The sequence below is a fragment of the Onychostoma macrolepis genome, chromosome 24 (genome assembly GCF_012432095.1).
Source record: "Onychostoma macrolepis isolate SWU-2019 chromosome 24, ASM1243209v1, whole genome shotgun sequence".
NCBI lineage: Eukaryota > Metazoa > Chordata > Actinopteri > Cypriniformes > Cyprinidae > Onychostoma > Onychostoma macrolepis.
The window spans coordinates 2959492-2987356 of NC_081178.1; the positions used below are offsets into that span (position 1 = coordinate 2959492).

At 35.4% G+C, this 27865-nt stretch overlaps 4 protein-coding genes across 8 annotated transcripts; 2 read left to right on the plus strand and 2 right to left on the minus strand.

Annotated features, from left to right (window-relative positions):
* Positions 1 to 428: 428 nt before the first annotated feature.
* tbc1d24 (TBC1 domain family, member 24) lies at positions 429 to 22086 on the minus strand. 5 transcript variants are annotated; one of them, XM_058766192.1, is made up of 8 exons: positions 22047 to 22075; positions 13385 to 13471; positions 8922 to 9961; positions 7401 to 7559; positions 7119 to 7182; positions 6531 to 6626; positions 4938 to 5178; positions 429 to 3454 (listed from the first exon to the last, which is right to left on the minus strand). In XM_058766192.1, the coding sequence occupies exons 2-8, from the start codon at positions 13439 to 13441 to the stop codon at positions 3300 to 3302; spliced, it is 1812 nt and encodes a 603-aa protein (XP_058622175.1). In that variant the 5' UTR covers positions 13442 to 13471; positions 22047 to 22075; the 3' UTR covers positions 429 to 3299. The 5 variants fall into 5 exon arrangements, with proteins under 5 accessions (XP_058622175.1, XP_058622173.1, XP_058622176.1 ...); XM_058766190.1 differs by lacking the exon at positions 22047 to 22075 and adding an exon at positions 13820 to 14037; XM_058766193.1 differs by lacking the exon at positions 22047 to 22075 and adding an exon at positions 13904 to 13938.
* LOC131533758 (myeloid-associated differentiation marker-like protein 2) lies at positions 14222 to 18136 on the plus strand. Its single transcript, XM_058766231.1, has one exon. It carries the CDS (start codon positions 16543 to 16545, stop codon positions 17503 to 17505), a length of 963 nt encoding a protein of 320 aa, XP_058622214.1. The 5' UTR covers positions 14222 to 16542; the 3' UTR covers positions 17506 to 18136.
* LOC131533762 (myeloid-associated differentiation marker-like protein 2) lies at positions 19753 to 22039 on the plus strand. Its single transcript, XM_058766234.1, has one exon. It carries the CDS (start codon positions 20824 to 20826, stop codon positions 21676 to 21678), a length of 855 nt encoding a protein of 284 aa, XP_058622217.1. The 5' UTR covers positions 19753 to 20823; the 3' UTR covers positions 21679 to 22039.
* Positions 22087 to 22706: 620 nt separating the features above from the next.
* mss51 (MSS51 mitochondrial translational activator) lies at positions 22707 to 27787 on the minus strand. Its single transcript, XM_058766230.1, has 6 exons — positions 27618 to 27787; positions 25677 to 25820; positions 25471 to 25595; positions 23763 to 24326; positions 23150 to 23240; positions 22707 to 23004 (listed from the first exon to the last, which is right to left on the minus strand). The coding sequence occupies exons 1-6, from the start codon at positions 27632 to 27634 to the stop codon at positions 22806 to 22808; spliced, it is 1140 nt and encodes a 379-aa protein (XP_058622213.1). The 5' UTR covers positions 27635 to 27787; the 3' UTR covers positions 22707 to 22805.
* Between the last annotated feature and the right edge of the window lie 78 nt (positions 27788 to 27865).

Sequence of the window (27865 nt, forward strand, 5' to 3'; positions counted from 1 at the left end):
AGATTTTTTATTTAATGTTAAATGCAACATTTTTTAATTAATATGTTAAATATATTTAACTATATCTGCAATATGTATCCAACTACTGTAATTATCCCATATTTATTTCAAGTGTCAGTGTCTGCATGCCTGGTGAACACATGTTGTTCAGGACACATGATGGAAGATCAATTAGTCTGGTGTCATTTAGCTGTGGGGTGAATCTGCATTATAAGGTCAATGATACACAGATATCATGAGGCCGGAAGAGAGCTGAGGATGCCAAGGACAGTTTTCTCATCTGAATGTCCAGTTGTTTTGAATGCAATTCATTTTATAGTAATATTGCACTCAAAAAATGTATTTATATCTAATGGCAAATTTTAGAGCAGCTACAGCTAGAAATTGCATATTCACACTGGACTTTTCTATGCACTTTTCTATTTTGTGATAGTTGCAGGTTTTCCAGGACATTTTGTGGGGACATTGTTGCAAAAAAACCCAAAAGCTAGACACTAGACAAAAACTTTTTAATGACAGCTTGCACAGTTTTTATTCTTCATCACAACTGATCGCTGAAAGATAGAAACATGACGTCTTCTATGAGCAGATACTAGACCCCACTACTATAATTTAGGGTTGTTACCTAAATGTTTTAGCATGTTTAAGACTTGAACTTCACCCTCCAAACACACATACACACTCAGGACGGCCTGCTCCACCTGAGACACAAAACACACAAACACACCACCTGATATGGTAACACATCACAATGTACATGCACATTAAACATTCGTCAACAACCAGTTACGATCACCGAATCTCCAATTCAAAGATATGACAGAAATGAGCAGAAGATACTCTAACTGATACACAGAAACTGAAAACAAACAATATATTACTGATACTGATTCATAGATGAGTAACTAACATTCAGCAACTTAAAATACGTTCAGTAAGTGCAAAGAAAAAGATAACTCATAAAATGTAATACTTCCCACTTAAAATAGTGTTGATTATGCTTTCATACATATAATTCAAGCAAAGACCATTGAACAATTAACAAAAAGCTGGATCTCTACTATTCTTTTTACATTGTAATTCAACCTGTATACATTAAATATTTTTTTATATAAATAAAAATATTTTTTTGCATGTATGCATGTTTTTTTTTAGGATTTGGACGGAGTGATATGGTACATTACTGAAATTCATTCAGATACAGTGCATGTAACATGTAGAAAATTAAGATTATATCATCACTTACTCACCCTCATATTGTTCCAAAACTGCATGACTTTCCTTATTATGTGCACTTTTTTTTTTTAAGGATTTTTTAGGACTGTATTTCTATATTTTAAGTCTCCTGAGAGCTAAGTGTGAGGAAAAGACTCAAATTATCACTGAAAATGTTCCTCTCAAATTTTATGCGCATATTCAAACTTGTTCAAAAAAATGAGAAATGAGATCTACGGTGTCTGTTCTGAATCTGTTCTTCACAAAAATCTATTGTGTAACTGTAAAAGATGGAATATAGTAAAGTGGAATATAGTATATATTTTTTCATTATTATTATTTTGCTTAAATGTAACTTAATGGTGTTTTTTTTGTTCTTTTAGCAGCTTAACAGCTCTGATCACTTGACTTTAACTGTATAAAAAAGCAGCCTATTTTATTTTGCTAAATCTCTCTGTTTGTGTTTTACTATAGAAAGAAAGTCATATAAGTTTGAAACAACGAGAGGACAATAATAATAGTAAATGATGCCAGAATGTTGATTTCTGATTTAAAAGAACATTGGAATGCCATTGAAACTCGCTAAATGCCCCAGAAGTACTTGTGTTTCGACTGGAGGTTTATGAAGAGCTCATGTTTTCTGGTCCTCTTTGTGCCAAGAACCTGGATCTGGACATGCCCGAACCTGGATCTTTGTGCCGAGAACCTGGCACAAAGCTGCATAGAAGAACTATGGAAGCCCATTTCTGCCACTGAATAAAAAATAAAAAAGGCATTTTATCTCACAATTCTGACTTTTTTCTCACAATTCAGATTTTTTTTCCTTCAGAATTGTGATATAAACTCGCAATTCTGAGAAATAAACTTGCATTTGCGAAAAATAAAGTCAGAATTGCGAGATAAACTTGCATTTGCGGAAAGAAAAGTCAGAATTGCGAGATAAATTTGCATTTGCAGAAAAAAAAAGTCAATTGCGAGATAAACTTGCATTTGTGAGAAACTTGCAACTGTGAAAAATAAAGTCAGAATTGCGAGATAAATTTGCATTTGCGAGAAACTTGCATTTGCGGAAAAAAGTCAGAATTGCGAGATATAAACTCGCAACGTAACTCGCAAGTTTATCTCTCGCAATTCTGACTTTATTCTGACTTTTTCTCACAATTCAGATTTTTTTTTCCTTCAGAATTGTGATATAAACTCGCAATTCTGAGAAATAAACTTGCATTTGCGAAAAATAAAGTCAGAATTGCGAGATAAACTTGCAACTGCGAAAAATAAAGTCAGAATTGCGAGAAACTTGCATTTGCGGAAAAAAAAGTCAGAATTGCGAGATATAAACTCGCAACGTAACTCGCAAGTTTATATCTCGCAATTCTGACTTTATAACGCAATTGTAAGCTTATATCATGCAATTGCAAGAAAGAAAAATAAAAATTGCAATTACTTTTTTAAAAATTCTTTATTTAATGGTGTAAATGGGCTTCCATAAAGAACAGAGGGATTCAGGACAGAGAAACTTTGATCGTTCTCGGCTGGGTAAATCATGAGAAATGTCATATTGCACCCCATAATGAAAAGAAATCAATTATATTTTGCATTAAAAAAAAAAAAAAAAAAACAACATTCTGATGACCCTCAATGATTTCTCTTGACTGTAATGAGAAAACAATGATATATCGGTGTGTTTAGCACCAGAGATGACAGTGACAAATATCTGACACTTTGCTGGAATCACATCGATAAAGGCTTGGTTTTGATTTAACATGAAAGTCTCCACTGTTCTGCTCCTCATTTTTTTTAGATATTAATCATTACTGCAGAAAATGCTAAATACTGACTCCTTCAATACAAAACTTAATTTCCTGCATCAAAACCTCTCGAATTTCCAGACCAGATCAACACAGGTTTTCTGATGATATGAAAAGAATCAAAATAAACCTTGAGATATGTTTTGAATGGATAAATATACACAAACTTCATCTTCACCGGAGCTCAGGAAGGATCTTTTAGTGCACTGGAGGAGCATCACGTCTCTGTTACAACCTACACGAAGGGACATCTATCACAACACAATGGAGCTGCTCTTATGAAGCCATGGCGTCTTTGAAGCCCCAAACCTCCAGCAGAGCGATCTGGAAGCTCTCGGCGCACAGTGGCGGGTTGTCGAAGGTCAGGCAGCGTTCGGTTCGGCCGTGGTTCAGCTCCGAGTCGATGTACAGAGCGTTACCTTCGCCTCCTCCTTCACAAACAACACCATACATCCGGTTACAGAATCAGCTAGTCTAAATTTGACATTTGACCGTCTTTCTTTCTATACTACTCCAAAGAAACTGAGGCTAACTGGACTTAGGAGGCACTAGGGTTTAAAAATGATATCTCTCTCAGTTATCACAGCATTCAAAACAAACATCATTTCATAAGTGCTTGCTCTGTAATGACTTAAAGCTGCTTGCTTGATAAAATAAATCATTACTTTGATCAAACAGCCTCAGTTGTGAAGTGCATTTATACATTTCTAAAATTTATTATTACTTTATCTTATTAATTAATTAATATTTTAAATTAAAAATAATTTATTATTAGCAATATTTTTAGGCAGAAATATTTACTCACAAAAAGAAAAAATTAAGTAAAAATTAAGTGTTTCTGCTCACCAAGGCTGCATTTATTTGCTCCAAAATACAGCAAAAGCTAAATTTTTACTATTTAAAATAACTAATTTCCATTTGAATATATTTTAAAATGTAATTTATTCCTCTGAATTTTTAGCATCATTACTCCAGTCACATGACCCTAAATCATTCTAATATTCTGATGTGCTGCTCAAAAAACATTTATTACTATTATTATGTTGAAAATTATGTAGAATTTTTTCAGGTTTCTTTGTTGAATAGAAAGTTCAGAAGAATAGCGTTTATCTGAAATAGAAATCTTTTGTAATATTATAAATGTCTTTATCATCACTTTTAAACAATTTAAAGCATCCTTGCTAAATAAAAGTATTAATTTCTATAATTTCTTTCCCCCAAAAATTAAAAATAAAAAAAAAATAAAAAAATACTGACTCCAAGCTTTTGAATGGTATAGTGTATAATTTCAGATAAATGCTGATCTTTCTATTCATCAAAGAATCATGAAAAAAAATGGACAATGTACTCAGCTGTTTTAAATAATCATAATAATAAAAAAATCAGCATATTAGAATGAAGCATGTGACACTGAAGACTGGAGTAATGATGCTGAAAATTGAGCTTATATATATATTATATAAAATGTTTATATAAAATGATTATATAAAATGTTTTTCAATAATAATTGAATAATATTTACCTGCCTGCATGTAAAATGTTCCAAGTGGTAATTTCTTTGAACAATTGTGAATAACAATGCAAACAAATGTTGAATAGTAACCATATAATTTATATTGCTAATGAAGTTTAAATCAGACTTGTTATTAAAATATTTCCATCTTAACACCTTCATATGAAACTCCTTAAGAAACTTGATTGTCAAATATAAAGCTCATTAATTCATTGTGCTGGTTAATTTCATATCAGCAACAGAATTATATTGAACATTGTAATTATTCACTAATTTGAATATGAAAATTGAAATGCACCTTTTATAACCCGTGACAAAAATATTCCTGGTGTTTGATTTCAAGTGAAGACAAAAATAATAATAAAGAAATCAGATTAGTGAGAAATGAGCATCTCACTCACCGATAATGATGGAGTCGATGTTTCCCGCCATAAACATGGAGGTGTTCCTTGAGTTGAGGTTGAAGTGTCGGGCGGACAGGAAGGGGGACAGGTGAGACGGGTCTGTGGCCGGTTTCTCTAGAGACTGCAGCGCACCGTTGTTGTTCGCTCCGGTCTGTTCGTCGTCTGCGGGCTGAGATGCGTTCGCCAGCTCCGGGTGTTTGATAATGACCCACTCGTAACGCTCCATCTCCGGCTTCATCTGAAACAAACAAACAAGACACAAAACACACATTACTACTGAAAACACACAAGACAACACCCACACCGTTTCAGTGGTTAGTCTTGTGGTCAGAGCACAGGAAGTGAAATCTGAAAACATGCTGCGGTGGATAAACTGTGGTTAAAGGTCTGGACGGCTAAAATATCCAAACATTGTGTCCTTAGACCGGCAATGTAGGTCGATATGATTAGTTTTCTTGTAGCAGTCATGTGTCATAAATGAACAGCAGAAACCTATTCAGCAGCTCTTTGCAAAACAATTTACCAATTGAATACCTTAACTGATGATCTGTATGAAAGAAATAGCTAATGCTAAATGTAATCTCCTTAATATCTCAACTGTTTCCCTTGGACATAAATAATATACAACAGAATTTTTGGCAGAGCATCAGCTTCTCAGATGTTTTTCTTGAGAAAAAGACCTCAGTAATTTCACTTTCAGAGATCTCAACAATGTCTCACTTGATTTGATTAGATCATTGTTTCAGTAGAATTAAAAAATAAATAAATAATTGTTTGATTATTTATTTGTAATATTTATAATAAATAATTTATTTATTTGTAATTATTCATACAAATTTATATAAATTATATTTTTATAAATATGTATGCATTTATTTGTATATGCAATATTTATTGCAAATGTTTATTTATATAAATATGCTCATTATGTATTATTATAATATGTATATTATATTTTATATTATTAATGTTTATTATAAATATTTATGAATTTATTTATATAAATATATTTAGATTTATTTTCTATTCATATGCACCTTTTAATCACTTATACTGTACTGTGTATAATTATATTTGAACTTGTTTCATAGCTTAAATTAAAAGTACTTTGTATTTATATAAATATACTTGCTTTTCCTTCCAAAATCAAGTCATCTGAGCTGCTATCCACGATAACTAAATAAATAAATAGCTCTAGAACTTCACAGTAAGATAACTAATATTAATCTGTGTCCTTTTTATTCCTACAAAGGAATCTTAGCAGAAACATCTTTTGACAGACAGAAAGAAACATAACTAAGAACTCCATTATATCTCGAGTTACCAAAGAGCAATAAAATACTCCCCTGAGAGTGTAACAGGATAAAACGATGATGGATGAGAGGAACTCCACACACTAACACACTGCAATCTAGTCTAATACTCCAGAAAAAAAGTGCCGCATAGTAGATAATAAACATAATAATTCCAGAATACTCCATAAAGAAGACCCCAATTTGATTCTTAATACCTTAATTTGATTATTTATATCATACATTATTATATTTACCTATATTATTATTTGCAAATAAACAATTAAATAGAACGTACTCTGAAGACGAAACACTCTCCAGTGCCGAAGAAGCTGAGCTTGTTCCCGCCCCTCTTCCGCTCCTCCCAATCAGTGGACAGGAAGGCTCCACACACCTGGAATACGATTGGATGAGAGGCACGTCAATCACAGTCTAACTGAGATCCTCCCGAACAACATCTCTGCATCCAAGCTCATTTACTATCCATCCTACATAGTGTGCAAGAATAACCACAGACCTTATTTCACTAAAAAAAAATTGCAATCACCACTGTAAGAACCCATAGAAAATTCTATAGGATAAATTAGTCTTCCGAAATTGGCCTGAACGGCTCTATTAGAGCTGGCATATTTTTGGATTTCTGGTTACAAACAGATTAAACAAAATTAATTCATCATACACTTCCAATTATTTTGGGAAAATCTGACTTTTTGCTTCTTAAATGTAAATAATTTAAATAACCCTCTAACAGAGTCCCTTCTCGGAGTTTGTGCTAAATTAATAAATGCAAATGTGCAAATATTTGTTATGGCACCTAAATAAGTGCTAAGAACAAACAAAATGACAGAAACGGAGAGAAAGAGAGCGAGACACAGGGTTTTGGTACCTCTCCATCTGTAGTTCTGATGAGCATTAATGTCGGCTCATATCCCTCACAGTGTGAATAAAACCTGAACAAAACATCACAAACCAAATTTACACAACATTCACACAGTTTAAGAAGCTCACTCATAGACTGTAAATAGCTTAACTGAGTAATAACGATTACTCAGAGGCAGCAACTATTACTCATGATGACTTCTTGAAAAATATACTTGTGCATAAAGAATATCTTTCTTTAAACGCCATATGCTTTGATATTGAAATGACACTGTTAAGTGTTTTGTACCTGTTGAGGCTGCAGCCGTGTGTAGATGTGGTGAAGAGCAGCTGCGGCTGGCATAAAGCGAAACGCTCCGGGATCCACGACCAGATCTCTCTGATCTCTTTAGCGCTGAAGATCTCCGAGCTGAAATTATCAGCGTTCACGGCTAACTGGACATTTTGTCTAGAGAGATAAAGGAGAACATGCAAACAATATGCATATTTCACTGTGCATCAGAAAACTAACACAACAGAAATAAGTGGGTCGGAAAGCCAAAAATGAGTGAGAAGGAGGATGACGATAATGAAGAGAGATGAAGATACCCACCTTTTGATAGAGCTAAAGGACAGCACAGAGTGTGGAGAGCAGGAGAAACGGAAAAAGCAACGAAAAAAAAAAACTGTGACAATGTGAACAAAATGAGGGAATGAAAAACACATAAGCAAATCAGAGGAAAGCTGTAAAACAAAGCCAAACACAAAAGATATAAATATACACAAATACTTTTTAAGATGAACAGATAGTGCCATATATACCTCACAAATAAAATGAAAAAAAAGTCTCTTGTCAAAAGTCTCTTATTAACACCAAGGGTGCAGTTGTTTGCTCAAATCTATACATTTATATATAATAAATAATTAAAACTATTTTCTATTCAAATATATTTTAAAATGTAATTTATTTCTGTGATCACAGCGGTATTTTCAGCATCATTCCTCCAGTCTTCAGTGTCACATGATCCTTCAGAAATCATTCTAATATGCTGATTTGCTGCTCAAGAAACATTTCTGATTATTAATGTTGAAAACAGCTGTGTTCATATTTTTATGAAAATTATTTCTTTAAAAAAAAAAAAACATTGTACGAAAAAACTTCTGAACAGTAATGTTTAGTTCAGCTAGTAGCATCGCATTTGTGTCTCAGAAATATTAATAATAAAAGTTATATTTTACATTTTAATCCACTTTGTGTAGTTTTTAAATCAAGCAGAAGACGTTTAAAGTCACTTCTATTCCATGTCAAGCACATAAATATTCACACGCCTTTAGAACAATTAATTTATTATCGAGAAATATAGAAAACACTCATAGAAACGCCGCTGGAGTGATATATACTTAAATATAACATTAAAGTGACTTATTTAAGTTACTTAATAAATTTGAAATAAATAGATTAAAATAAATTAAATTTGATTTAAATACATCCTAAAATATGGAAGCCCATTTCTGCCACTGAATAAAATTTTTTAAAAAGATAATTGCGACTTTTTAACTCGCAATTCTGACTTTTTTTCTTGCAATTGTGAGTTTACACATCACGCAATTCTGAGAAAGAAAAAAAAAAGTCAGAATTGTGAGATTAAAAGTCGCACCTTTTTTTTTTTTTAATTCAGTGGCAGAAACAGGCTTCCATAATAAACAAATAAATAAATAAAATAATGAAAACTAAATAAATACATTTGAATAAAAACGAATTAAATTTGATTTAAATAAAATAACAGTACAATACTAAAGAGAGTAGAAAAAAAAACACAGTCATCAATACCTCTTCTGTTTGACGGTGATGCCTTTCTGCTGGAGTGATTTCTCATTGGCCAGCTGCAGCAGCGTGATCTCTTTCCGGCTGAACAGGCGGATGGAAAATGCCTTTTCCAGCAGCTTTTCCGGCGTCACGCTTTTCCCGATGTTCTGCACGAACGCCTGGATATCGCTCCTAATCGCTGCAGAGTCCTGCTTGGTTAAGGCCGAGCCTGCGGCGGCGCTGCGCTGCTTGCGGTAGAACTTCAGTATCGCCAGCGCCACGCGGTAAAGGACCTTGTACCCCTCCACCAAGTAGACGTCCATCACACGCGCAGAGAAGCTAAAAGGCAGGTCGCCCAGAACCCAGCGCTGCCAATCGGAGTAAACATCCAGCACGTCTGTCGCGGTGGCCACCATCAGCTTATGTGCGGCCGGGCAGTATTTATGCACGAGGTCGCCAAAGGTCATGCAGGCCGACTGATATGCGAGGAAAGTCTGATCTAATAAACGCCGGCCGGGTTCGTTGCAGGCCAGCATGCGACTGACGCTCTCGAAGCACTGCGCTTCATCTGCGCTCCAGTGCAGCAGCAGCGCCGTCACCGCTGGTAAAGACGGGCAATACGATATATCTGGGAACTGCCCTGCAATGCAGGAAATCACAGCATGCACCGAACCCACAGATTCGGCCTTCAGACAGTAGCGTGGCACCGCCTTCCCGTCCACAAACTCCGGCAACGGATAGGAGGATGGGTTGTGCTTGGAGTTGGAATTGCCTACTAAATCCCGGTAAACCGCAGCGTCCGGCGTGACGGTGCGACACGGGAGCGCTTTGAGCAGCTGCTGGTAAACGGCCGAGCGCTGGCTGTGGTTTTTGGCCCACTGGCCCGAGCGGGCGTGCTGCTTCAGCTCCTTTAAGTCTTTATATTCGGTCTTACCGGGAGCCGCGTCGCGACTCACATCGCCCATCTGAGACCAGTCCACGAACACGCCACAATCCGCAGCCATGACCTCTGACCTCACACAGCACAATGGACAGAGAGAAACTAGCCGGTCATATTGCTCCAGCTGTTGAGAGAAGAATAGAGGGAAATTGACAAACCAGTAAGTGTTAGGGATGCACAATATAACAACGACCATATCTAAGAATGCATGAACTCCTTAAAAGAATGTATCCTTTTAATGCAATGTAAATGCATGAATGTAAAATGTAAATGCAATATCATCAATATTAGCATTTGTATCAGCATCCACCTGAAGCACAGTAGATAATATCAGGCTTCAGTTTTCCAATTCAAAAAGTACACTATGATTTATTGCAAAAGTATTAGAAACCCTAGCATTGATATATATATATATATATATATATATATATATATATACACAGTGGGTACAGAAAGTATTCAGACCCCCTTCACTTTTTTTCAATTTTGTTATGTTGCAGCCTGATACTACAATTGTTTGAATTCACTCATTCCAAGCATCATGTTTGAAGGAAACCAGCTCTGCTCATCAACTGCAGAGCAGCATCCAAAAAGTAAAGTGTGCTGGTAGCAGCCTCATGTTGTGGGGGAGTTTTTCAGAGGAAGGGACTGAGGGACTCGTCAGAGTAGAAGAAAAGCTCAGTGCACCAAAATATAGAGATAGCCTTAATGAAAACCCAGTCCAGAGTATTCGGAACCTGGGCCGAAGGTTCAACTTCCAACATGACAACGACCCTAAACACAACACAGCCAAGGCAACACAGGAATGGCTTAGGGACAAATCTGTGAATGTCCTAGAGTCGCCCAGCCAGAGCCCTGACTTGAACCCTATTGAACATCTCTGCAGAGACCTGATAATGGCTGTCCACTGATGGTCCCCATCCAACCTGACCGAGCTTGAGAGGATTTGCAAAGAATAATGGCAGAAAATCCCCCAATACAGGTGTGCTATGCTTGTTGTGTCATACCCAAAAAGACTCGAGGCTGTAATTGATGCCAAAGGTACTTCAACTAAGTACTTAGTAAAGGGTCTGAATACTTATGTAAATGTGATATTTCAGTTTTTTCTTTTTAATAAATTTACAGACATTTCTAAAATTCTGTTTTCACTTTGTCATTATGAGGTACGGAGTGTAGATTACTGAGAAAAAAAAAATAAAAATTTAAACAGTTGTAGTAGTAGGCTGCAACAACAAAATTAAAAAAAAAGTGAAGGGGGTCTGAATACTTTCCGTACCCACTGTACACACACACACACACACACGCACACACATTTTTTTTCATTCTTTAACATGCCTTTAAGAAGCCATAGTTTCAAAAAATATTTTGCTTAGGGTATAATACATTTTTGGAGTGCTGGATATTTAAGGTTGCAAAATTTCACTTTTTTTTTGATACAGTAAGTGAACGTTTTTAATTCACAATTCAAATGTATTGGAAAAATAATATATTTCAACCAGTAAAGATGCAGAAAACTTTTAAAATGCTATTATTTGAATTTAAATACTTTAATAAATGTTCATATTAATGCATATTATTAAAAACAATTAAGTAATTTTAGCATAATTTAAAAAGAATATATATTGTAGTAACAATATAGGATAAAAATAATTATCATCTCTCAGTATCTGCCTAAACTTTTTAACTGGTGCATCCCTAATAAACACATACACACTAAAAAATAAATAAAACATTAAAAAACATAAAAAGGGTGCTTTTTCAACTAAAAATGTATTAATTTATATTTTTATAAAGTTTTTCTATAACACTGAAAATCTAGGTTATATATATAAAATATATATAAAAAAAAGGGGGGAAAAAAAGGAAAAAACAATTCCTTGGACATAAAAATGTCTGAAGTTACCCTCAAAGGAATCACATCCACTTCTCTTTCAAGCCTCCTAAGAGTCCGTCTGTGTATTTGTGCCTTTCTGAATCAGTTCATCAGAATTTCCTAATTATACTTATTAGATTTTGACTGGAATAAAACAGGAATCTCCGCTTTCTCCGTGTGCACTGGACTCTTGTACTTTAGGGTTGCTGTGAGGTCAGACCTCATCGTACATCAACAACATGAAACTATCAGGACAAAGCAAAATACTCCATTGGATTTGCTGATGTAGGGTAATAGAATCAGTGCTCGAGAGGTCAAGGGTCAAGGGGCTATAATCCATTTACACCAGGACAGGTGAACGTGCATACCGGTGGGCTTTGTCTCTTATAATTGAACATCACTTTGCTGTCAGATGTTTAAGTGAAATGACATGACTTCATAGTGAAACACTGACTTTAGAGGAACATTTTATGTAAAAATTCATAAAAGCATATCTACTGTCATCATGATACATAATTTTTTGGTCACACTGTATAACCTTATCGCTGGTGTCAAAGGAAAAGTTAGAAAAAAGTTAAAATAAATAAATAATTTGATTTAGAAATTGATTCAAATAAATAAATTCAACAGAAAAATTAAGAAACTTTTAAATAATCAGATTAAACTAAAATAAAAATCAATTTGGTTTAGAACTTGATTAAAATAAATAAAAATGTATTTTAATAAAGTGATGTCAATAAATTTGATTAAAATAAATAAACTGAATTTTTTTTTTAGTTAAATACATAATAAAATAAACAAAAACATCTGAATAAAACAAAATTAAATCAAAATTAATGAAAAAGAAAATTACATCTAACAGTATGGTTCTATTGTGAATAGAAAAGAAAAAAACAAACAATGATGTAACTTAATAGAAACTAAATATTTTACAAAATAATTTAAGTGGGTCTTTATAGATCAAAATATATAAATGTCTCGCAGGTGGATGGTCATATTTGATTACAGGCACTGTATAACCATAATAAATAATTATTTGGTCTCTTTAAACAGTGTAATAAGCTTCCAAAGTCATTCTTTTCAAAAAAATTTATAGTTTTACTGTAGTAATGATAGCTAATTAATGTAAGAGTAACGATAATGACGCACGTCAGCCGTCTGTCAGCCAATCAGCGAGCGAGAGAAGCACCTCACGCGCGCGCCGTCAAGCCCACCTGGCACGCGCTCTGTCGCTGGTCTAATGCTTCCGATGTGCATACACTACCTATATTTCACATGTCAACTTTCATAAACATTATGACACGCACACAATTCCCTCGTCCCAATCTGCCTGGTGTGTGTCCCTGACTGACAGACGACGATATATAGACACTCACACACTAGTATATGCAAACACAACCGATGCATGCAGCAGACTAGCAGCTCTATGGCGTATTCGGTTTTATTAAAAGTGACTTTAATACACGCAGACGTGCACATGAAACGGCGACGCTTCAGATTAAGCTAATGTGAATAGCTCCTGCAGCTAATGTGCAGGCACTCAGTGAACTACATGCCGATGTCAAGCCGTTTAAAAGTCTGCAACGCATCACTTCAAGTATAGGAATCGCTAAAAGATGCTTTGAATTCAGAAAATTTTGTAACTGGAATAGAAATTTGAATGAATCGTCTTACCTGATTTGCTGTCGACTGTCTGTCAGGCAGCGGGCATATTTGTGATTGAACGCGCATGCGCAGTGAGCGCTACAGTCACATTGCACGCTGGGCGAAGAGACACACAAATATATTATATATAATATATATATATATATATATATATATATATTATGTGGTAAAATACATGGATTCAGTTCATTAGCATTTCATCCTAGTAATTTAATCCAGCATAGATGATGCATAATGATAATGCATAAGCATGCATGGCTAATTAGGACAGCTGCTCCACTATATATTTTATATATATATATATATATAAAATAAAGAAAGATATACAATTATGGTTGAATTCTATCTATCTAAATTTACACTACCAGTCAAAACTTTGGACACAATGGCTTTATTATTGCTATTTCTAGTTTTCTATATAAGTATTTATCTATTAATAATTACCTATCTTTCCCAGAATTACACAAATCCTCTCTTTTTCTTTCTGCATTACTAGAAAAAAGAAAAGGTCGTCCTGTATCACCTGACCTGTTTACAGGTTTATGGTCATCTCACTGGCCAGAGAGCTGCTCTGGTAATGAGACAACGCCCGGCCTTGTGCACAACATCCGCCCAACACATGACAGTCATTAAGATAACTCAATCAAGGCGGCATTGCTGCACGGAGACAGTACTTGCCCAACTAGAGTTTATAGACTCACGCAATCCTTTAAACACTGTGTTCACCTTTAAATATAGGCCAACCTTACAAAATAACAAGGAATAGGTGACCCACTGTCCATTTTACAATGATTCACTAAATAACATTTATATAATCAAATAATAAGTCATGTAAATGTGGTAAAATACATGGATTCAGTTCACTAGCAGTTCATCCTAGTAATTTAATCCAGCATAGATGATGCATAATGATAATGCATGAGCATGCATGGCTAATTAGGACAGCAGGAAAGCTGCTCCACTCTTGAATAACTAATTATAAATATGTGAAAGGGATAGTTCACCCAAAAATGAAAATTTGGTCATCATTTGTCACCAATATGATATTTTAAAGAATAGGGTAACCAAAAGATTGCTGGTAGCCATTTTCTTCCATGTAGGAACAAAATATAAAAATAAACGTCAATGGCTACCAGCAACTGTTTAGTTAACAGTATTCTTCAAAATATCTGTGTTCAACAGAAGAACGAAACTCAGGTTTGGGAGTTTCATTTTTGGGTGAAATATCCCTTCAAACTTCAACAACAAAACATTTTCAATTCAATTCAAGTTTATTTCTATATCGCTTTGCATGACGCAAATTGTTGCAAAGCAGGTTTACCGAAAATTAAAGTTTCTACATTGTATTTAGTAGTAGGTTATCAGTCGGGACTATCTCAAGTTGACATTTATATTTCTAAAGTCATGAAAATGTTGCACATTCATTGATCTCTTTGGCTGCAAATGTATGAAGCTGCTGTTATTCAGTACATTCACTAGGGGGCAGATGTCAGAGGTCTTAAGGGCAGATTTGAGGCTGCAGCAGCGAGATCGGCCTGAGCGAGGGGTAATGCTAAATTACAGTATTAACACATATAAACATAAATATAAACTTAGTTCTCTGAAGCAGCTCTACACACGGTCACACTGGTGCTCATGCTTACATTAGCAAGAACAATCTCATGCTGTTAGATTATCATAGGCACATTTAAATAAAGTCAGTACATTGACAGTATCTAGATATTATTCAAAGATGTTCTTCCAGCTAAAACGCAGTGGCACTGAGGAAAATAAGCTCAGTTGCAAACTTAAGGTCATTTCTAGCTTGCAAATTCCAGCATTTTCTTACTCCATAATATGATTCTGACAAATACAAATATTTTTAAATATAATCAATGGTTTTGAAACATTAGACTAATTTTCTTCCATTAGAGTGGCATATCAACTGTCAAAGTTAATCCAGCTTCAAGTAAAGATGTTCAGAACTAATTTCTTGGTTGCATTCAGTGATTTTCACTTCTAAGAAAGCTTTTTAACCTTGATTAAATCTGACTTGGTTCAGCTTGGAATCATAAATAACACCACTGCATTCTCTATAACCACTTTATAGAATTAAATTTGTTTCATAATTGATTAACTTTGCAGCATCAACACTGTCATTGAACTGAATTGAATGAAAATTTAACTTTTTAAATTGAATTGATAACACAATCATTTTTTGTAGAGCTGCTTTATGTAGAAGTTGAATTTGATTCATAATTGCAATAATTTTGCAATACCAACAAGGTTACTGAAGCTTTGAACTAAATTGAGCTTTAAAATGACACTATTGAATTCACTTTGTAATTAATTAACTTTGCAAAATGACATTGTTGCTGATCTAAATTCAGCTAAATAATGACAATTCATTTCTGCAGAGCTGCTTTGTAGCTGAAATTGAATGTTTTACAATTGATGAACTTTGCAACATATTGAACTGAACTGAATCAATACAGGACTAAATTGAGCTGAGTAATGACACTAGTGCTTTCTGTAGAGCTGCTTTATTGAATTGAATTTGTTTTGTAATTAATGACTGACATAAATTAAATTGAGCTGAATAATGTCAATTTATTTTCTGCTTTACAGCTGAAATTGAATTTGTTTTGTAATTAATGACTGACATAAATTAAATTGAGCTGAATAATGTCAATTTATTTTCTGCTTTACAGCTAAAATTGAATTTGTTTTTCGTATTGAACTTTGCCACATCGACAGTTATTGAAACAAACTGAATGAAATTAAATTGGGCTTATTAATGACACTATTGTTCTCTGTAGTTCTGGCTGAATTGAATTTGTTTCATAATTAATTAACTTTGCAACACTGACACTGTTAATGAACTGAATTGAATCAATATAGAAGCTAAATTTATGAAACTGAAGTAATTTCGTAATTATTGGATTAAATGAATCAGCTTTGAACTAAACTGGGTGAATAATGACTACTGTTTTCTGTAGAGCTGCTTTATAGAATTGAATTAATTTTATAATTGATGACCTTTGCAAAATTGACAGTTATTGAACTGAACTGAAACAATACAGAACTAAATTGAGCTAAATAATTACACTTGTCTTCTGTATGATAACCGCTAGGCCGAGGTGGAGATTTATGGTGTGATAGTTGCAATGTCTTTTGCATGATCTGGCATGTCATGCCTTTTTATCTTTCTCAAAAAGCAGCTCGTTTTCATAACGCCTTCAGACCTGTTGAAGAGCCACTCCACGCTTGGTATTGTCAAGATGGAAAAGCCTAAGTTCTCTCTTTCCGCCCTGACAAGCACTCGCGGCGCCTTGCACATAGCGCAGGTCGTGATGTGTGTGGTGACGTTTGCGGTGAGCTACGTCTGGGGTCACCCGTTTCACACCTACTGGATCTACTGCATGGTGGTGTGGGGTTTGTGTCCCATCATCTCGCTGATCATCACCGTAGTGGAGATGTTCCTCATCCACAAGCTGATCCTGGTGTTCTGCATGGACTGGGACGACTTCACGACCGGCATGGCCATGATGGCATCGCTCTGCACGTTCTCCTGCACGGTGATGTTCGCCAACTTCTACATCTGCCGGAAGTGCATTTGGGGCTGGATGGTCACGATTCTCTCGGTGGTGTGTTGCGCGCTTTACTGCGTGGAGACGTTCAGGGACAAATGCGATGCGACACGCTCTGCGACGTACGTGGCTGCGCTTCCAGGCTTCATTAAGATTCTTGAAGCCTTCGTTGCCTGCATCATCCTCATTTCCCTGATCGGTTACGTGGGTAAACCGGCTCTGCTGTGGTGCATCGTGGCCTATGCGGTTCCTTTGCCTCTAACCCTGCTGACCATCATCACCAACATCTTGACCAAAATAAAGAAATGTCTGCCCTTCAGCATTGATCGTTTCACAATGATTTTCCTGGTCATATCGGTTCTGCTTTACATCTCTGCTGCCATTCTCTGGCCCACCTACAGCTTCAGAGGAAACCCGCGGCCCAAAGACTGCCCGGGAAACAACTGTATATGGAGCATCCAGTTTGTTGTGACCATCATGACCTACATTAATCTCGGCCTGTACATTGCTGACCTAGTCTTGACCTGCTTGGGTATCTGTGGATTCAAACGCTCTCAATAATACTTATACTTAACCCTCTATGGCACAGAGTTGCCATATGACAACAATTAATTTCTACTTATTTCCTTGTTATTCTGAAAAACCTCATTTCTGAACATCTCTTCTTAAGGGGGATTTTTTTGCATCATCTTTGGTTAGTAAATTACATATTTTGATTCACAAATAAAGATAGTCTAACATAGTTTTACTGTAAATTGAGAAAATATCAATGTTACCATATGGCATCGCTGTACCACAGTGCAACTGAAGTAATGTATTTCTCCATTGGGATTTTTTATATTTATATTACCGTATTGTCCCGAATATAAGACGACCCTGATTATAAGACGACCCCCCTTTTTCCAGATGTACCTGTTGGAAAAAGGCTTTTTGAAAACCAAATCTTGTTTTTTTTTTCTCTCTCTCTGTAAAACACATTTATTCTTAAATTATTTTCATTTTGCATATTTTTCCAATTCTAATTTTTGTTTTGAAAGTATGGTAAATACTGGTAAAATGTACCAACAATGACATGAATTTTGATATACCATTGAAATAACAGGTAGCCCATCTGAATTATATAACAATTAGGCTATCCAACTCATAGTAGCCTACCAAAATGTTATTATCAGTAGAAGTGAAATCTTATCGTAGTCTTCAAATCTGGGTACTGTCTTATGTTTTAAAATCACTTCCAGAGGACATTTGGTCCCATCAGGCTAACATGACAGTCACGATCATGCTGCTGTAAGCTTTTCTTTTTCATTTGTTTTCATTCGCGATCTTTACAACACACATTGAATTACATATTTCATGGCACACTCGTTTTATGCGTTTTTGGCGCCACCTATTGTTGTGGGTGTATTATTGACATGTCAAAGTCTAGACCCTGAATATAAGACGACCGCATTTTTTCAGATGTATTTCCAAGGAAAAAACATCGTCTTATATTCGGGTCAATACGGTATATATTATTTATTTATTTGAAGTGTTTAATGTAGTATAGTTGTATTGATGTATAAGAAAATTACTTATTCTTTTCAGAAAATGAATACAGCAATATTTCATGGAAAGGGCAATAGGAAGAGTGCAGAGTTGGCTCTTCCATGTGATGACAATGAGGATGAGTTGGCCTTTAGTGACTGTAACGGTGAGTGTGTGTGTGCATGTGTGTCTGTATGTGTGTGTGGCAGATTTTGATGGACATTAAGATTGGATGCATCAATTTCTAAAAGAAATGTGCATTTCAATTAAAAAGACAATCATAATTTAATAGAAAAACTACTTTTTTCCCCATTGTGGTACACGGCAACGTTTTTCTAACCCAACCCCACACACACACACACTTTTTTTTGATGTTTTGTTTTGATGTGCATAATTTAAGCTATTTCATGAAATAAAAACTTATTAGAAAAAATATTTCATGGTTACAACATAATGCATACCATAGAGGATTAAAAATAAAGGATGCAAAAGGGTGTTTGTTGATGCCATTAAAGAACCATTTTTGATTCCCCTGTGAACTTACAGTGAACAGTTCTTCAAATAACCATTTTTATTTAGTGTGAAGAACATTTTATTTATCTGAGGAACCTTTTTTTCCTCTTTAAAGAAGCTTTTGTGCATTGGAAAGGTTTAATAGATTGTAAGTGTTCTGCACTGAACTATCAATGTCAATAGAATCTTTATTTTTAAGAGTGTCTTTCAAGACACTTTCATGTTCACTGTTTTTCTTGTTTCTATATAGTTATTGGAAATGTTTATGTATTTTCACTTTCATAAAAAGCTTGATTGTTCATAATAAATGGATTTATTTCACTTTGTGTTATTTTTATTAAAAATCTACATACGTTTGTGTGAAAATGATAAAAAATTATATTTTAACATTTGTATTTGTTCATATACAATAATATAATTAATATATAATATTATTATTATATATTTTATAATATAAAAAGCTATTTAATTTTGGAAATATTGAACCTTTGTAATTTATTTCCTACTATATATTTATACTATATATATTTATAGTATTATAACTAATAGGATGCATGACATCAATCAAAAGTGACAGTAAAGACATTTCTAATCTTACAAAAAAAATATTATTATTATTTTTTATTTTTTTAAATGCTGTTCTTTTGAACTTTCTATTCATCAAAGAATCCTGGATAAAATGTATCAGTTTCCAGAAAAAAAATATGTAGCAACACAACTTTTTCAATATTGATAATATTAACCAAAATTCCCTTTTGACATATAGGTCATTGTACTTAAAACATCCTGTTAGTTTCAGACCTCAAAACTTTAGTCATTAGTCTAAAAACAGCTTATATTGAAGGCAGTCTGCCAAAATGACATGTAATATAATGTAATAGTGTGTCTAAACACGCCTCTGCAGAAGAAGATCAACACCTGCTTCTACATCACTGCCTGTTAAGCCCCTCCCACCAATTCATGCATGTAGTGTTTACGAAAGAGCATGCAGATCTAAGCAGAAACCAAATGATAAAGATGCTCTGAAGACAACAAGACACTGTGCAGCGCCAAGCTGTGGAAAACAGTCTTTGCGTTGCTTTCCTTCAAGTGGATGAACTTTATCTTTAAAGAAGATCCAGACCGCATCAGTAAGAACTTGGTCCTTTGTTCACTTCATTTTACCGTGGATTTGTTTACAAACAAGGCACAATTCGAAGCGGAATTTTCAAAAAGATTGAAACTAAAAGACGATGCTGTGCCAAATCTATTGGATCCGACAGTAACGTTGCAACACAAGTGTGAGTTACTGTTCTTATTATGTGCTCACTATTGCTTCATTCATTATTACAGATCGTTTGACATGTACTGAGTATTTATGCGTTTTTGACCTAAATCACAGCAGCATCCATCTGTGTACGATGTAGGCTGTCAAGCAAACACAACTATTAGCCAATCACAGCAGTGGGCGTTTACTTCCGAGTCTACAATGGTGAGAAGAAGAGACTTTCTTACTGAGAAAATCTAATTAAATATATATTATATAATATAAATAGAAGGGGATCATTCGGAGGTCCTTGGCATTTTTTTTTTTTTTTAAAAACCCTTGTTTTAACATTCTAAGCATAATCCCTCACTTCTGCAGAAAACGAGTCTTTTTAAAAATGTTCATACTTGCATTAACTCATTAAACTAACTTTTTGGTTGGTGTCAGAAAGGTTACAGTGCATTTGACTGAGATGTCACACACTGAAAGTTTATGGTGTGTGTAAAGACTTTATCGGCAGTGTAAATGTAAATCATGCAATGTAGAGTAACGGTTCACTTGAGCACAGCTCACACTTCTCTGGCAGACGAAGAACAATGTTGTTCGGACTGAGTCTCCATCAAAATTTCCAGATTCTCGAGATGGTGTTCTGTGCATTGGCACTGATCATCCCGATGTTTCGTGGCCCCATGTCTAGTCCTTATGGGATCTGGTGTGAGTTTGTGTGGGTATTCGGACTCATCGTGGCTGTGGTGGTCTTTGTTATCGAGAAGTGCCTGGTGGATAAACTGATCGAGCTCCTCGTGCTGAAGCACTCTTGGAATGATCTCTCCTGCGGATTGAACCTTCTGTCGTCCCTCATGCTTTTGTCTGCATGTCTCATCTACTGCACCGTCTTTGTGTGCGCAACATGCATTGCAGACATTATCTGCGCCATCGCCTCCATCTTAGCGTTCGGCGTATATGTGGTCGATACCGTGATGTTAAAACTCAAGTGTCCAGCAGGTTATCTGTCTAACGTACGAGGCATCCTGCGCTTCAGCCAGGCATTTGTAGCCTGCCTCATCTTTACCGTGGTATACAGCTACTTCAAAGGAGTGGAAAATCAGTTCCGGCCTGGCGGTTTGATCTGGTGCATTCTGGTCTACGTAGTGTGTTTCCCTCCAACCGTGGTGGTGATCCCGTCACACCTGCAGAAGTGTGTGGATCTGCTGCGATGCTGCGATCTCAATAAGTTGGAGTTGGTGCTTGACGTCGTTGCTGTCGCTCTATACGTCTCTGCTGCCATCCTCTGGCCTGTGTTTGGCTATAAAAACTATAAAAGAGACTCCAAAACCTACGATTATCGCTTTCATGACCTTAATTTGGTCACAATCCTGACGTATGTGAACTTGGGGCTTTACCTCGCAGACCTCATTTGGACTTTGATTGTACTTTGTAAAAAAAGGTAGAGGTAGCCTACTGTAGTCAGATGTTCTACAAACACTGCATGAATGTAAAGCCATAACCATGTCTTTAACTCTGAGGGGGACCAAACCAATTTTGTGGGGAAGGGGGTCTTTTATTTAAAGGAATTGAATAATTAAAACGAATTAAAGGAGTAAAGATAATAAAGAAGATAATATTTACAAGATTATCACATTACATTCACTCATCGTATGCCTATTTCGATACGATAGCGATAGCCAAAAAATGATAGCGTATATTTTCAATTCAAAATGGCTAAATTTGACAAACTCGAGTAGTTTTGTGTTATAGGCTACTATAACATTTCTATCGGTAAAACAGTTGTCAAATATTAAATGTTTAGACATCTTACCTCACACTCTTTGACCGTTAAAAACCGAAGCGTCGCGCCGGAAATAACGTTCGGTTTCTGTGAAACGTAAAGCCCCGCCTTCTTTGATTTGATTGGCCATCGCAAAAATTTTTACATCGATGTATGGCACGCGGTCAGAAATACTTGTTTCATAAAATATATATTTCATGCTCATTCCTAGAAAAAAAAATCATAATCATAAATTAATATTTTAATTAAAAAAAATACTGCTTCCTGAGTTTGACAGACTTCTATAGACTAGTGTTTCCACAATAAAAAAACTCTCAAATATATCAAGCTCCTGACAGTTGAAAACTGTTTTACCATGCTAGGCTAGTAAAATAAATAAATGTTGTTATGTTTGAACTGTATCATTGTATGCTAAGTCTGTCATTTGTCTGCTAAGCTAAGTTTATCCTAAGTTCCTTTTTATCTATAAAGTCTTTGGTTTATCTTAAAACGACAAGTTGATTTATCAGTATATTTGCATGATTTTGAATAAACGCTGTAGGACTTCAGGCACACTGAATCAATGGGTTAAATTATATTATAATATTATAGGTCTATTTTAATAAATTAAATTAATTGATCCCATGTTTTCACATTACATCATTCATTTTCTTATCTGCACTGAAAAATTGAACATAACATTTCAATACTCATAAACACTCATTTAACAAATACACTTCTTCTGCAGCCACTAGCATGATCTTTATTGAGATTGAGGTTGAGGTTAAAGTTGAGTTCAAATATCCAGCGTTAGTTCTGTTCTTCCTCCTCTTTCACCTCCAGCAGTCCACGAAAAGAAACATAGTGAGCGTTGGCGTAAATGGGTGCTTTGTTGGGGCTTTTTGGCAGTTGTTCAGGTTTCAAAGAGCTGAAGGGGTTTGAGCCGGTGTCCTTAACATCCATCTCCAACTCCATAAACATATGAAGAGTACTCTGCAGCTCTTCATTACTGAACCATAGATAGATAGATAGATAGATAGATAGATAGATAGATAGATAGATAGATAGAGGTAAGTAAAACAGCTGTCATTCTCATAAATAGTGTTCTGTATATCATGTGTGAACTTGTATTTGTCCATATATGTATAACATACTTGATCATGGTGAATAACGTCGGGATATTGTAATCTCGTAGCAGCAGGAGTGTCGGCAACCAATCCTGATTCACTTCTTGTCCCTCAAACCCTGAAAATACAGTTCATAACCAATGAGAGCTCAATTTCAACATACTGTAAAGTTTAAAGGTATAATCAGCAAAATCAGTGCTTATACACAGATAGAGGCCCTTATTGTTTATGAGGAACGTAAATACTGCTCTGATTATACCGTACTAAAACTAAGAGGACATCGTAAGTACGCTACCACTTAAAAGTTTGCAGTAAGCTTTTTTTTTTATTATTTTCACCATTGATAATAATCAGAAATGTTTCTTGAGCAGCAAATCAGCATATTAGAATGATTTCTGAAGGATCATGCGACACTGAAGACTGGAGAAATTATGCTGAAAATTCAGCTTTGATCACAGAAATAAATTATATTTTAAAATATATTCACATAGAATACAGTTATTTTAAATGTGCAATAATATTTACTATTTGTACTGTATTTTTGATCAAATACTTGCATCCTTGATGAGCAGAAAAATCTAAATCTTCAACCCCAAACTTTATACTCAGGTATAAATGTTTTCCGGTGGGTTGTTTGTACCTGGATGAAATCCGACCACTAGATTTGGTTTGGCCGCTTCTCCTTTCTCCACAACTTCCTCCCAGAACTGATGGTAGAGGCCCTTGTAAGCGCTGATGTAAACCTTTCCCCGGGGTCCAAACGCCCTCAGTGGGGGCCTCATGATGGGCCCCTGGACCACCTCGGGCCCCACCATCACCACCTCCAGCCCCTGGTGCCCCGGGAACATGCGGCTGAGCTCGTCCATGTCTGTGGTTCTGGCTCCCAGGGTCTCGTTGTGAGCGGCTCCCACCACGTGAATGGTGAGCGGCCGCGAGTACGGATCCAAGTTAAACATCCTCACTCCCATTCCGATCGTAAGAGGCCGGGAGAGAAACTCACTGCACACTCGCCACACAGACTCACGAAGCTCCGCCTCCTCCGGCCGCGGCCTGCAGGCATTGGTCCAGAGGTCTGTCATGTTTTGTCCGGACAGGATGGGCTCCAGACGGGGCGTCAGATCTCCCTGCATGGACAACCAGTCTTTCCAACAGCTGATTTTGTTAGCGGGACGAGACCATGCTTCCGTAGGGAAAGGAAGATCTCCTATGTATAAATATATTAACATAAAAATTATACATTTATTATATACTATATATCATTTACATACAGTATCACACACTATACACTACCACTCAAAAGTTTGAGGTCAGTAAATTGTTTTCTTAATTTTTTTAAAGGAAATAAATTCTATTACTCAGTAAGGATGCGTTAAATTGGTAAAAAGTAGTGCTGGGCAATGATTAATCGTGATTAATCGCATCCAAAATAAAAGTTTTTGTTTATATAATATGTGTGTGTACTGTGCATATTCATTATGCATATATAAAGACACACACATACAGTATATATTTACATGTATATATTTATACTCACATAATTTATATTATATAAAAATCTATTTAATATACAAACATAACATATTTTTCTTAAATATATACATGCATGTGTGTGTGTATTTATATATACATAATAAATACACACAACACATATATTATGTACACAAAAACGTTTATTTTGGATGCGATTAATCGTTGCCCAGCACTATCAAAAAGTGATAGTAAAGACTACTGTTATAAAAGATTTCTTTTTTGAATAAATGCCGTTCGTTTGAACTTTTTATTCATCAAAGAACCCTGAAAAAAGTATCACAGGTTCCAAAAAATATTAAGCAGTGTGACTGTTAACATTGATAACAAATCAGCATATTAGAATGATTTCTGAAGGATCATGATTCACTAAAGACTGGAGTAATGATGCTGAAAATTCAGCTTTGCAACAAAGAAATAAATTATATTTTAAAGTATAGTAGTCAACATTTGAAGTGGATCAAAACCTTTCATCAAAGTTGTCCTAAAACCAAAACAATACCCGTTCTTGTCTTAGGACAACTTTGATGAACTTTTTTGATCAACTTCAAATGTAGACTACTGTATATTAAAATAGAAAACTTAAATATGAAATATTCTACCATAATATTACTGTGTTTTTTCCAGTATTTATGATCAAATAAATGCACCCTTAATAAGCATAAAAGACTTTTAAGCAGCAGTATATATATATATATATATATATATATATATATATATATATATATATATATGTGTGTGTGTGTGTGTGTGTGTTGGACATTAGAAACTGTACTAAAAAGACAGTAATGATGGTCTGGCTGCATCTTCATCATCCTCACCTTTATAAACGAGCCACTCGACGTGTCTGTCCACCGCCGCCATGCGTAGTTTGTTGCAGTAGAGTTTATGTTGAGGCCAATCTTTCTTCTGACACTCTTTACTGCAGTAATACACATTCAGACAGCTGTAGAAGACAGAAAGAGATGTTATAAATGTGAGATATAGCATTTATTCTCATCTCATCTGAATCATCCCGTCATCGTACCGCGTGCATCTCTTCAGCGAGCCTGTGGCCTGTGATGGGAGTCTCTCACACTGCGCACATATTTTGAACGATTCCTCCATTTTCTCAAACATCTCCTTCGGTGAACGGAATGTAAAAGGCTTATTGGCCTTACCGTCTGAAACACTGAAGAAAGAGAGAGAGAGAGTTTGTAAATTGTAAAAAAAAAATAATAATAATTGTGCCTGGTCTGTTCTGATAGAGAGAGAAAAAAACAATACTGAAATGCATTTTAAATATTGTGCATTTAGGAGAGCAAAATATCTTTATCTTTTGCCATTCGTACACTATCATTCAAAGGTTTTGAGTCAGACAATGTTTTTTTTATTTTTTTTGGAAAGCAATTAAAACTATTATTTAGTAAGGATGCATTCAATTGATCAAATTGACGCTAACTTTCTATTCATTAAAGAATCCTGAAAAAACAAATGTATCACTGTTTCCACGAAGATATGAAGCAGCATAACTGTTTTCAACATTGATAACAATCAGAAATGTGTCTTGAGCAGCAAATCAGCAAATTAGAATGATTTCTGAAGGATCATGTGACACTGAAGACCGGAGTAATGATGCTTTTACATTTTACAATATATTCACATAGAAAACGGCAATTTTAAATTGCAATAATATTTCACTATATTAGAGTTTTAATGCATTTTTGATCAAATAAACACAGCCTTGGTGAGCAGGAGACACTTTTAAAAACATCTTATCTTTATTTTTTTTTATATGCGTGATCCAATCAATTCCATTAGTATTTTTGGCACAAACACGGATATGTTGTGTAATGCTCAAAAACATGATGCAAAACCATGCAATATCAAATAAAAGACAGACACAACATTAAATACAGATTCACGTGCAGTAAGATGATTAACACGGGCTTGCTTTGTTTGTGCTGTGAACTACTGGAGCGCAGGAAACACTGGAGACATTTAGAAATCAAACACTCAATTTTGCATGTTTTTGGGCCTGTAGTTCAGAGTTCACCATAAACTTTGCCATTAGAAAGTACTTTGCTAATAGTACAGTTACTATTGCTGCTAGTGTTATGGCAAAGAGCAAGACTGTTTATGAATAAAGAACATTGAATTTGATTTTGAGAGTGATTATTTAGCGCTAGTCTATTCTTGGGCTCATGATTGGGCCCCACAAACCCCCTGCTCAGGATTCACCAGTCGCTCCTACTCTTTTAATGAATGCTAGAAATGACATGAGAATGAAGCAGTGTGGAAAAACAGGAACTCAGGTATTAATGCAGTAGCTAAACAGCAGATTGTACTGTACTTGAGAGCCTTCATGAGGCCGGAGTGAATGAACAGAAGCACAGACAGCTGCTGGGATATTTATATCCCCTCTCAAAATACAGCACCCAGCATGCAGTGAGACAGCTGAGACTATGTGGTTATAAAACACACAGTCTAAATGAGCGACTATTAAACCCTGCTGAAAAAAACAATAGAAACCATCACAGATTTTGTAATGGCTATAATGGGGATTGTATTGGTTTTAACTGTAATGGACCCTGTGGGTTTCTACTGGTAATTGGTCACCTTCTATTGTTAAAACCACTCAATCCTAATGGAATATGTCCCAAAACACACTACAGAAACCCATTTTTAATGTTTGTAATGGTATTTGTAGTGGAAACCATTATAATTTCTGATGGTTTCTATTGTAGGGAAAAAAGGCCAATAAACAAATAAATAAATAGCAAACAAATTTTTAACTTTAAACTCAGAAATCCTTTCACTAAATAAATAATAATGATATATTAATAATAACTTTCAGCTATGTCTGCTTACTAAAATCTTTAAAAGTGCGTCAGAGCATAAGGAATCCAGATTGGATCACGTTATCTCATCTGCCTTACAGTAAAGCATGCACTTTATTCTCAGTAAACTAAGAGAGCGTGGATCTTACCTGTTGGAGTTGTTCATTGTTAGATGCAGTGAGACTGAACGGCTGCTCCTGCGGGGATTTATACCGCGCGCGCCTCTGTGCGCGGGGCGCGGGGCTTTTCTCGAGGCTTCTGGGTGAGATTCTCGGGTGTCTACATGTTCACGCGGAGACCAGCAACTTCTGACCCACAGTGGTGTTTACAAGAACGGAGACGTTCATTAATAATTACATGGCCCATTCTCCAAAAAAAAAAAAAAAAAAGTTTAAAT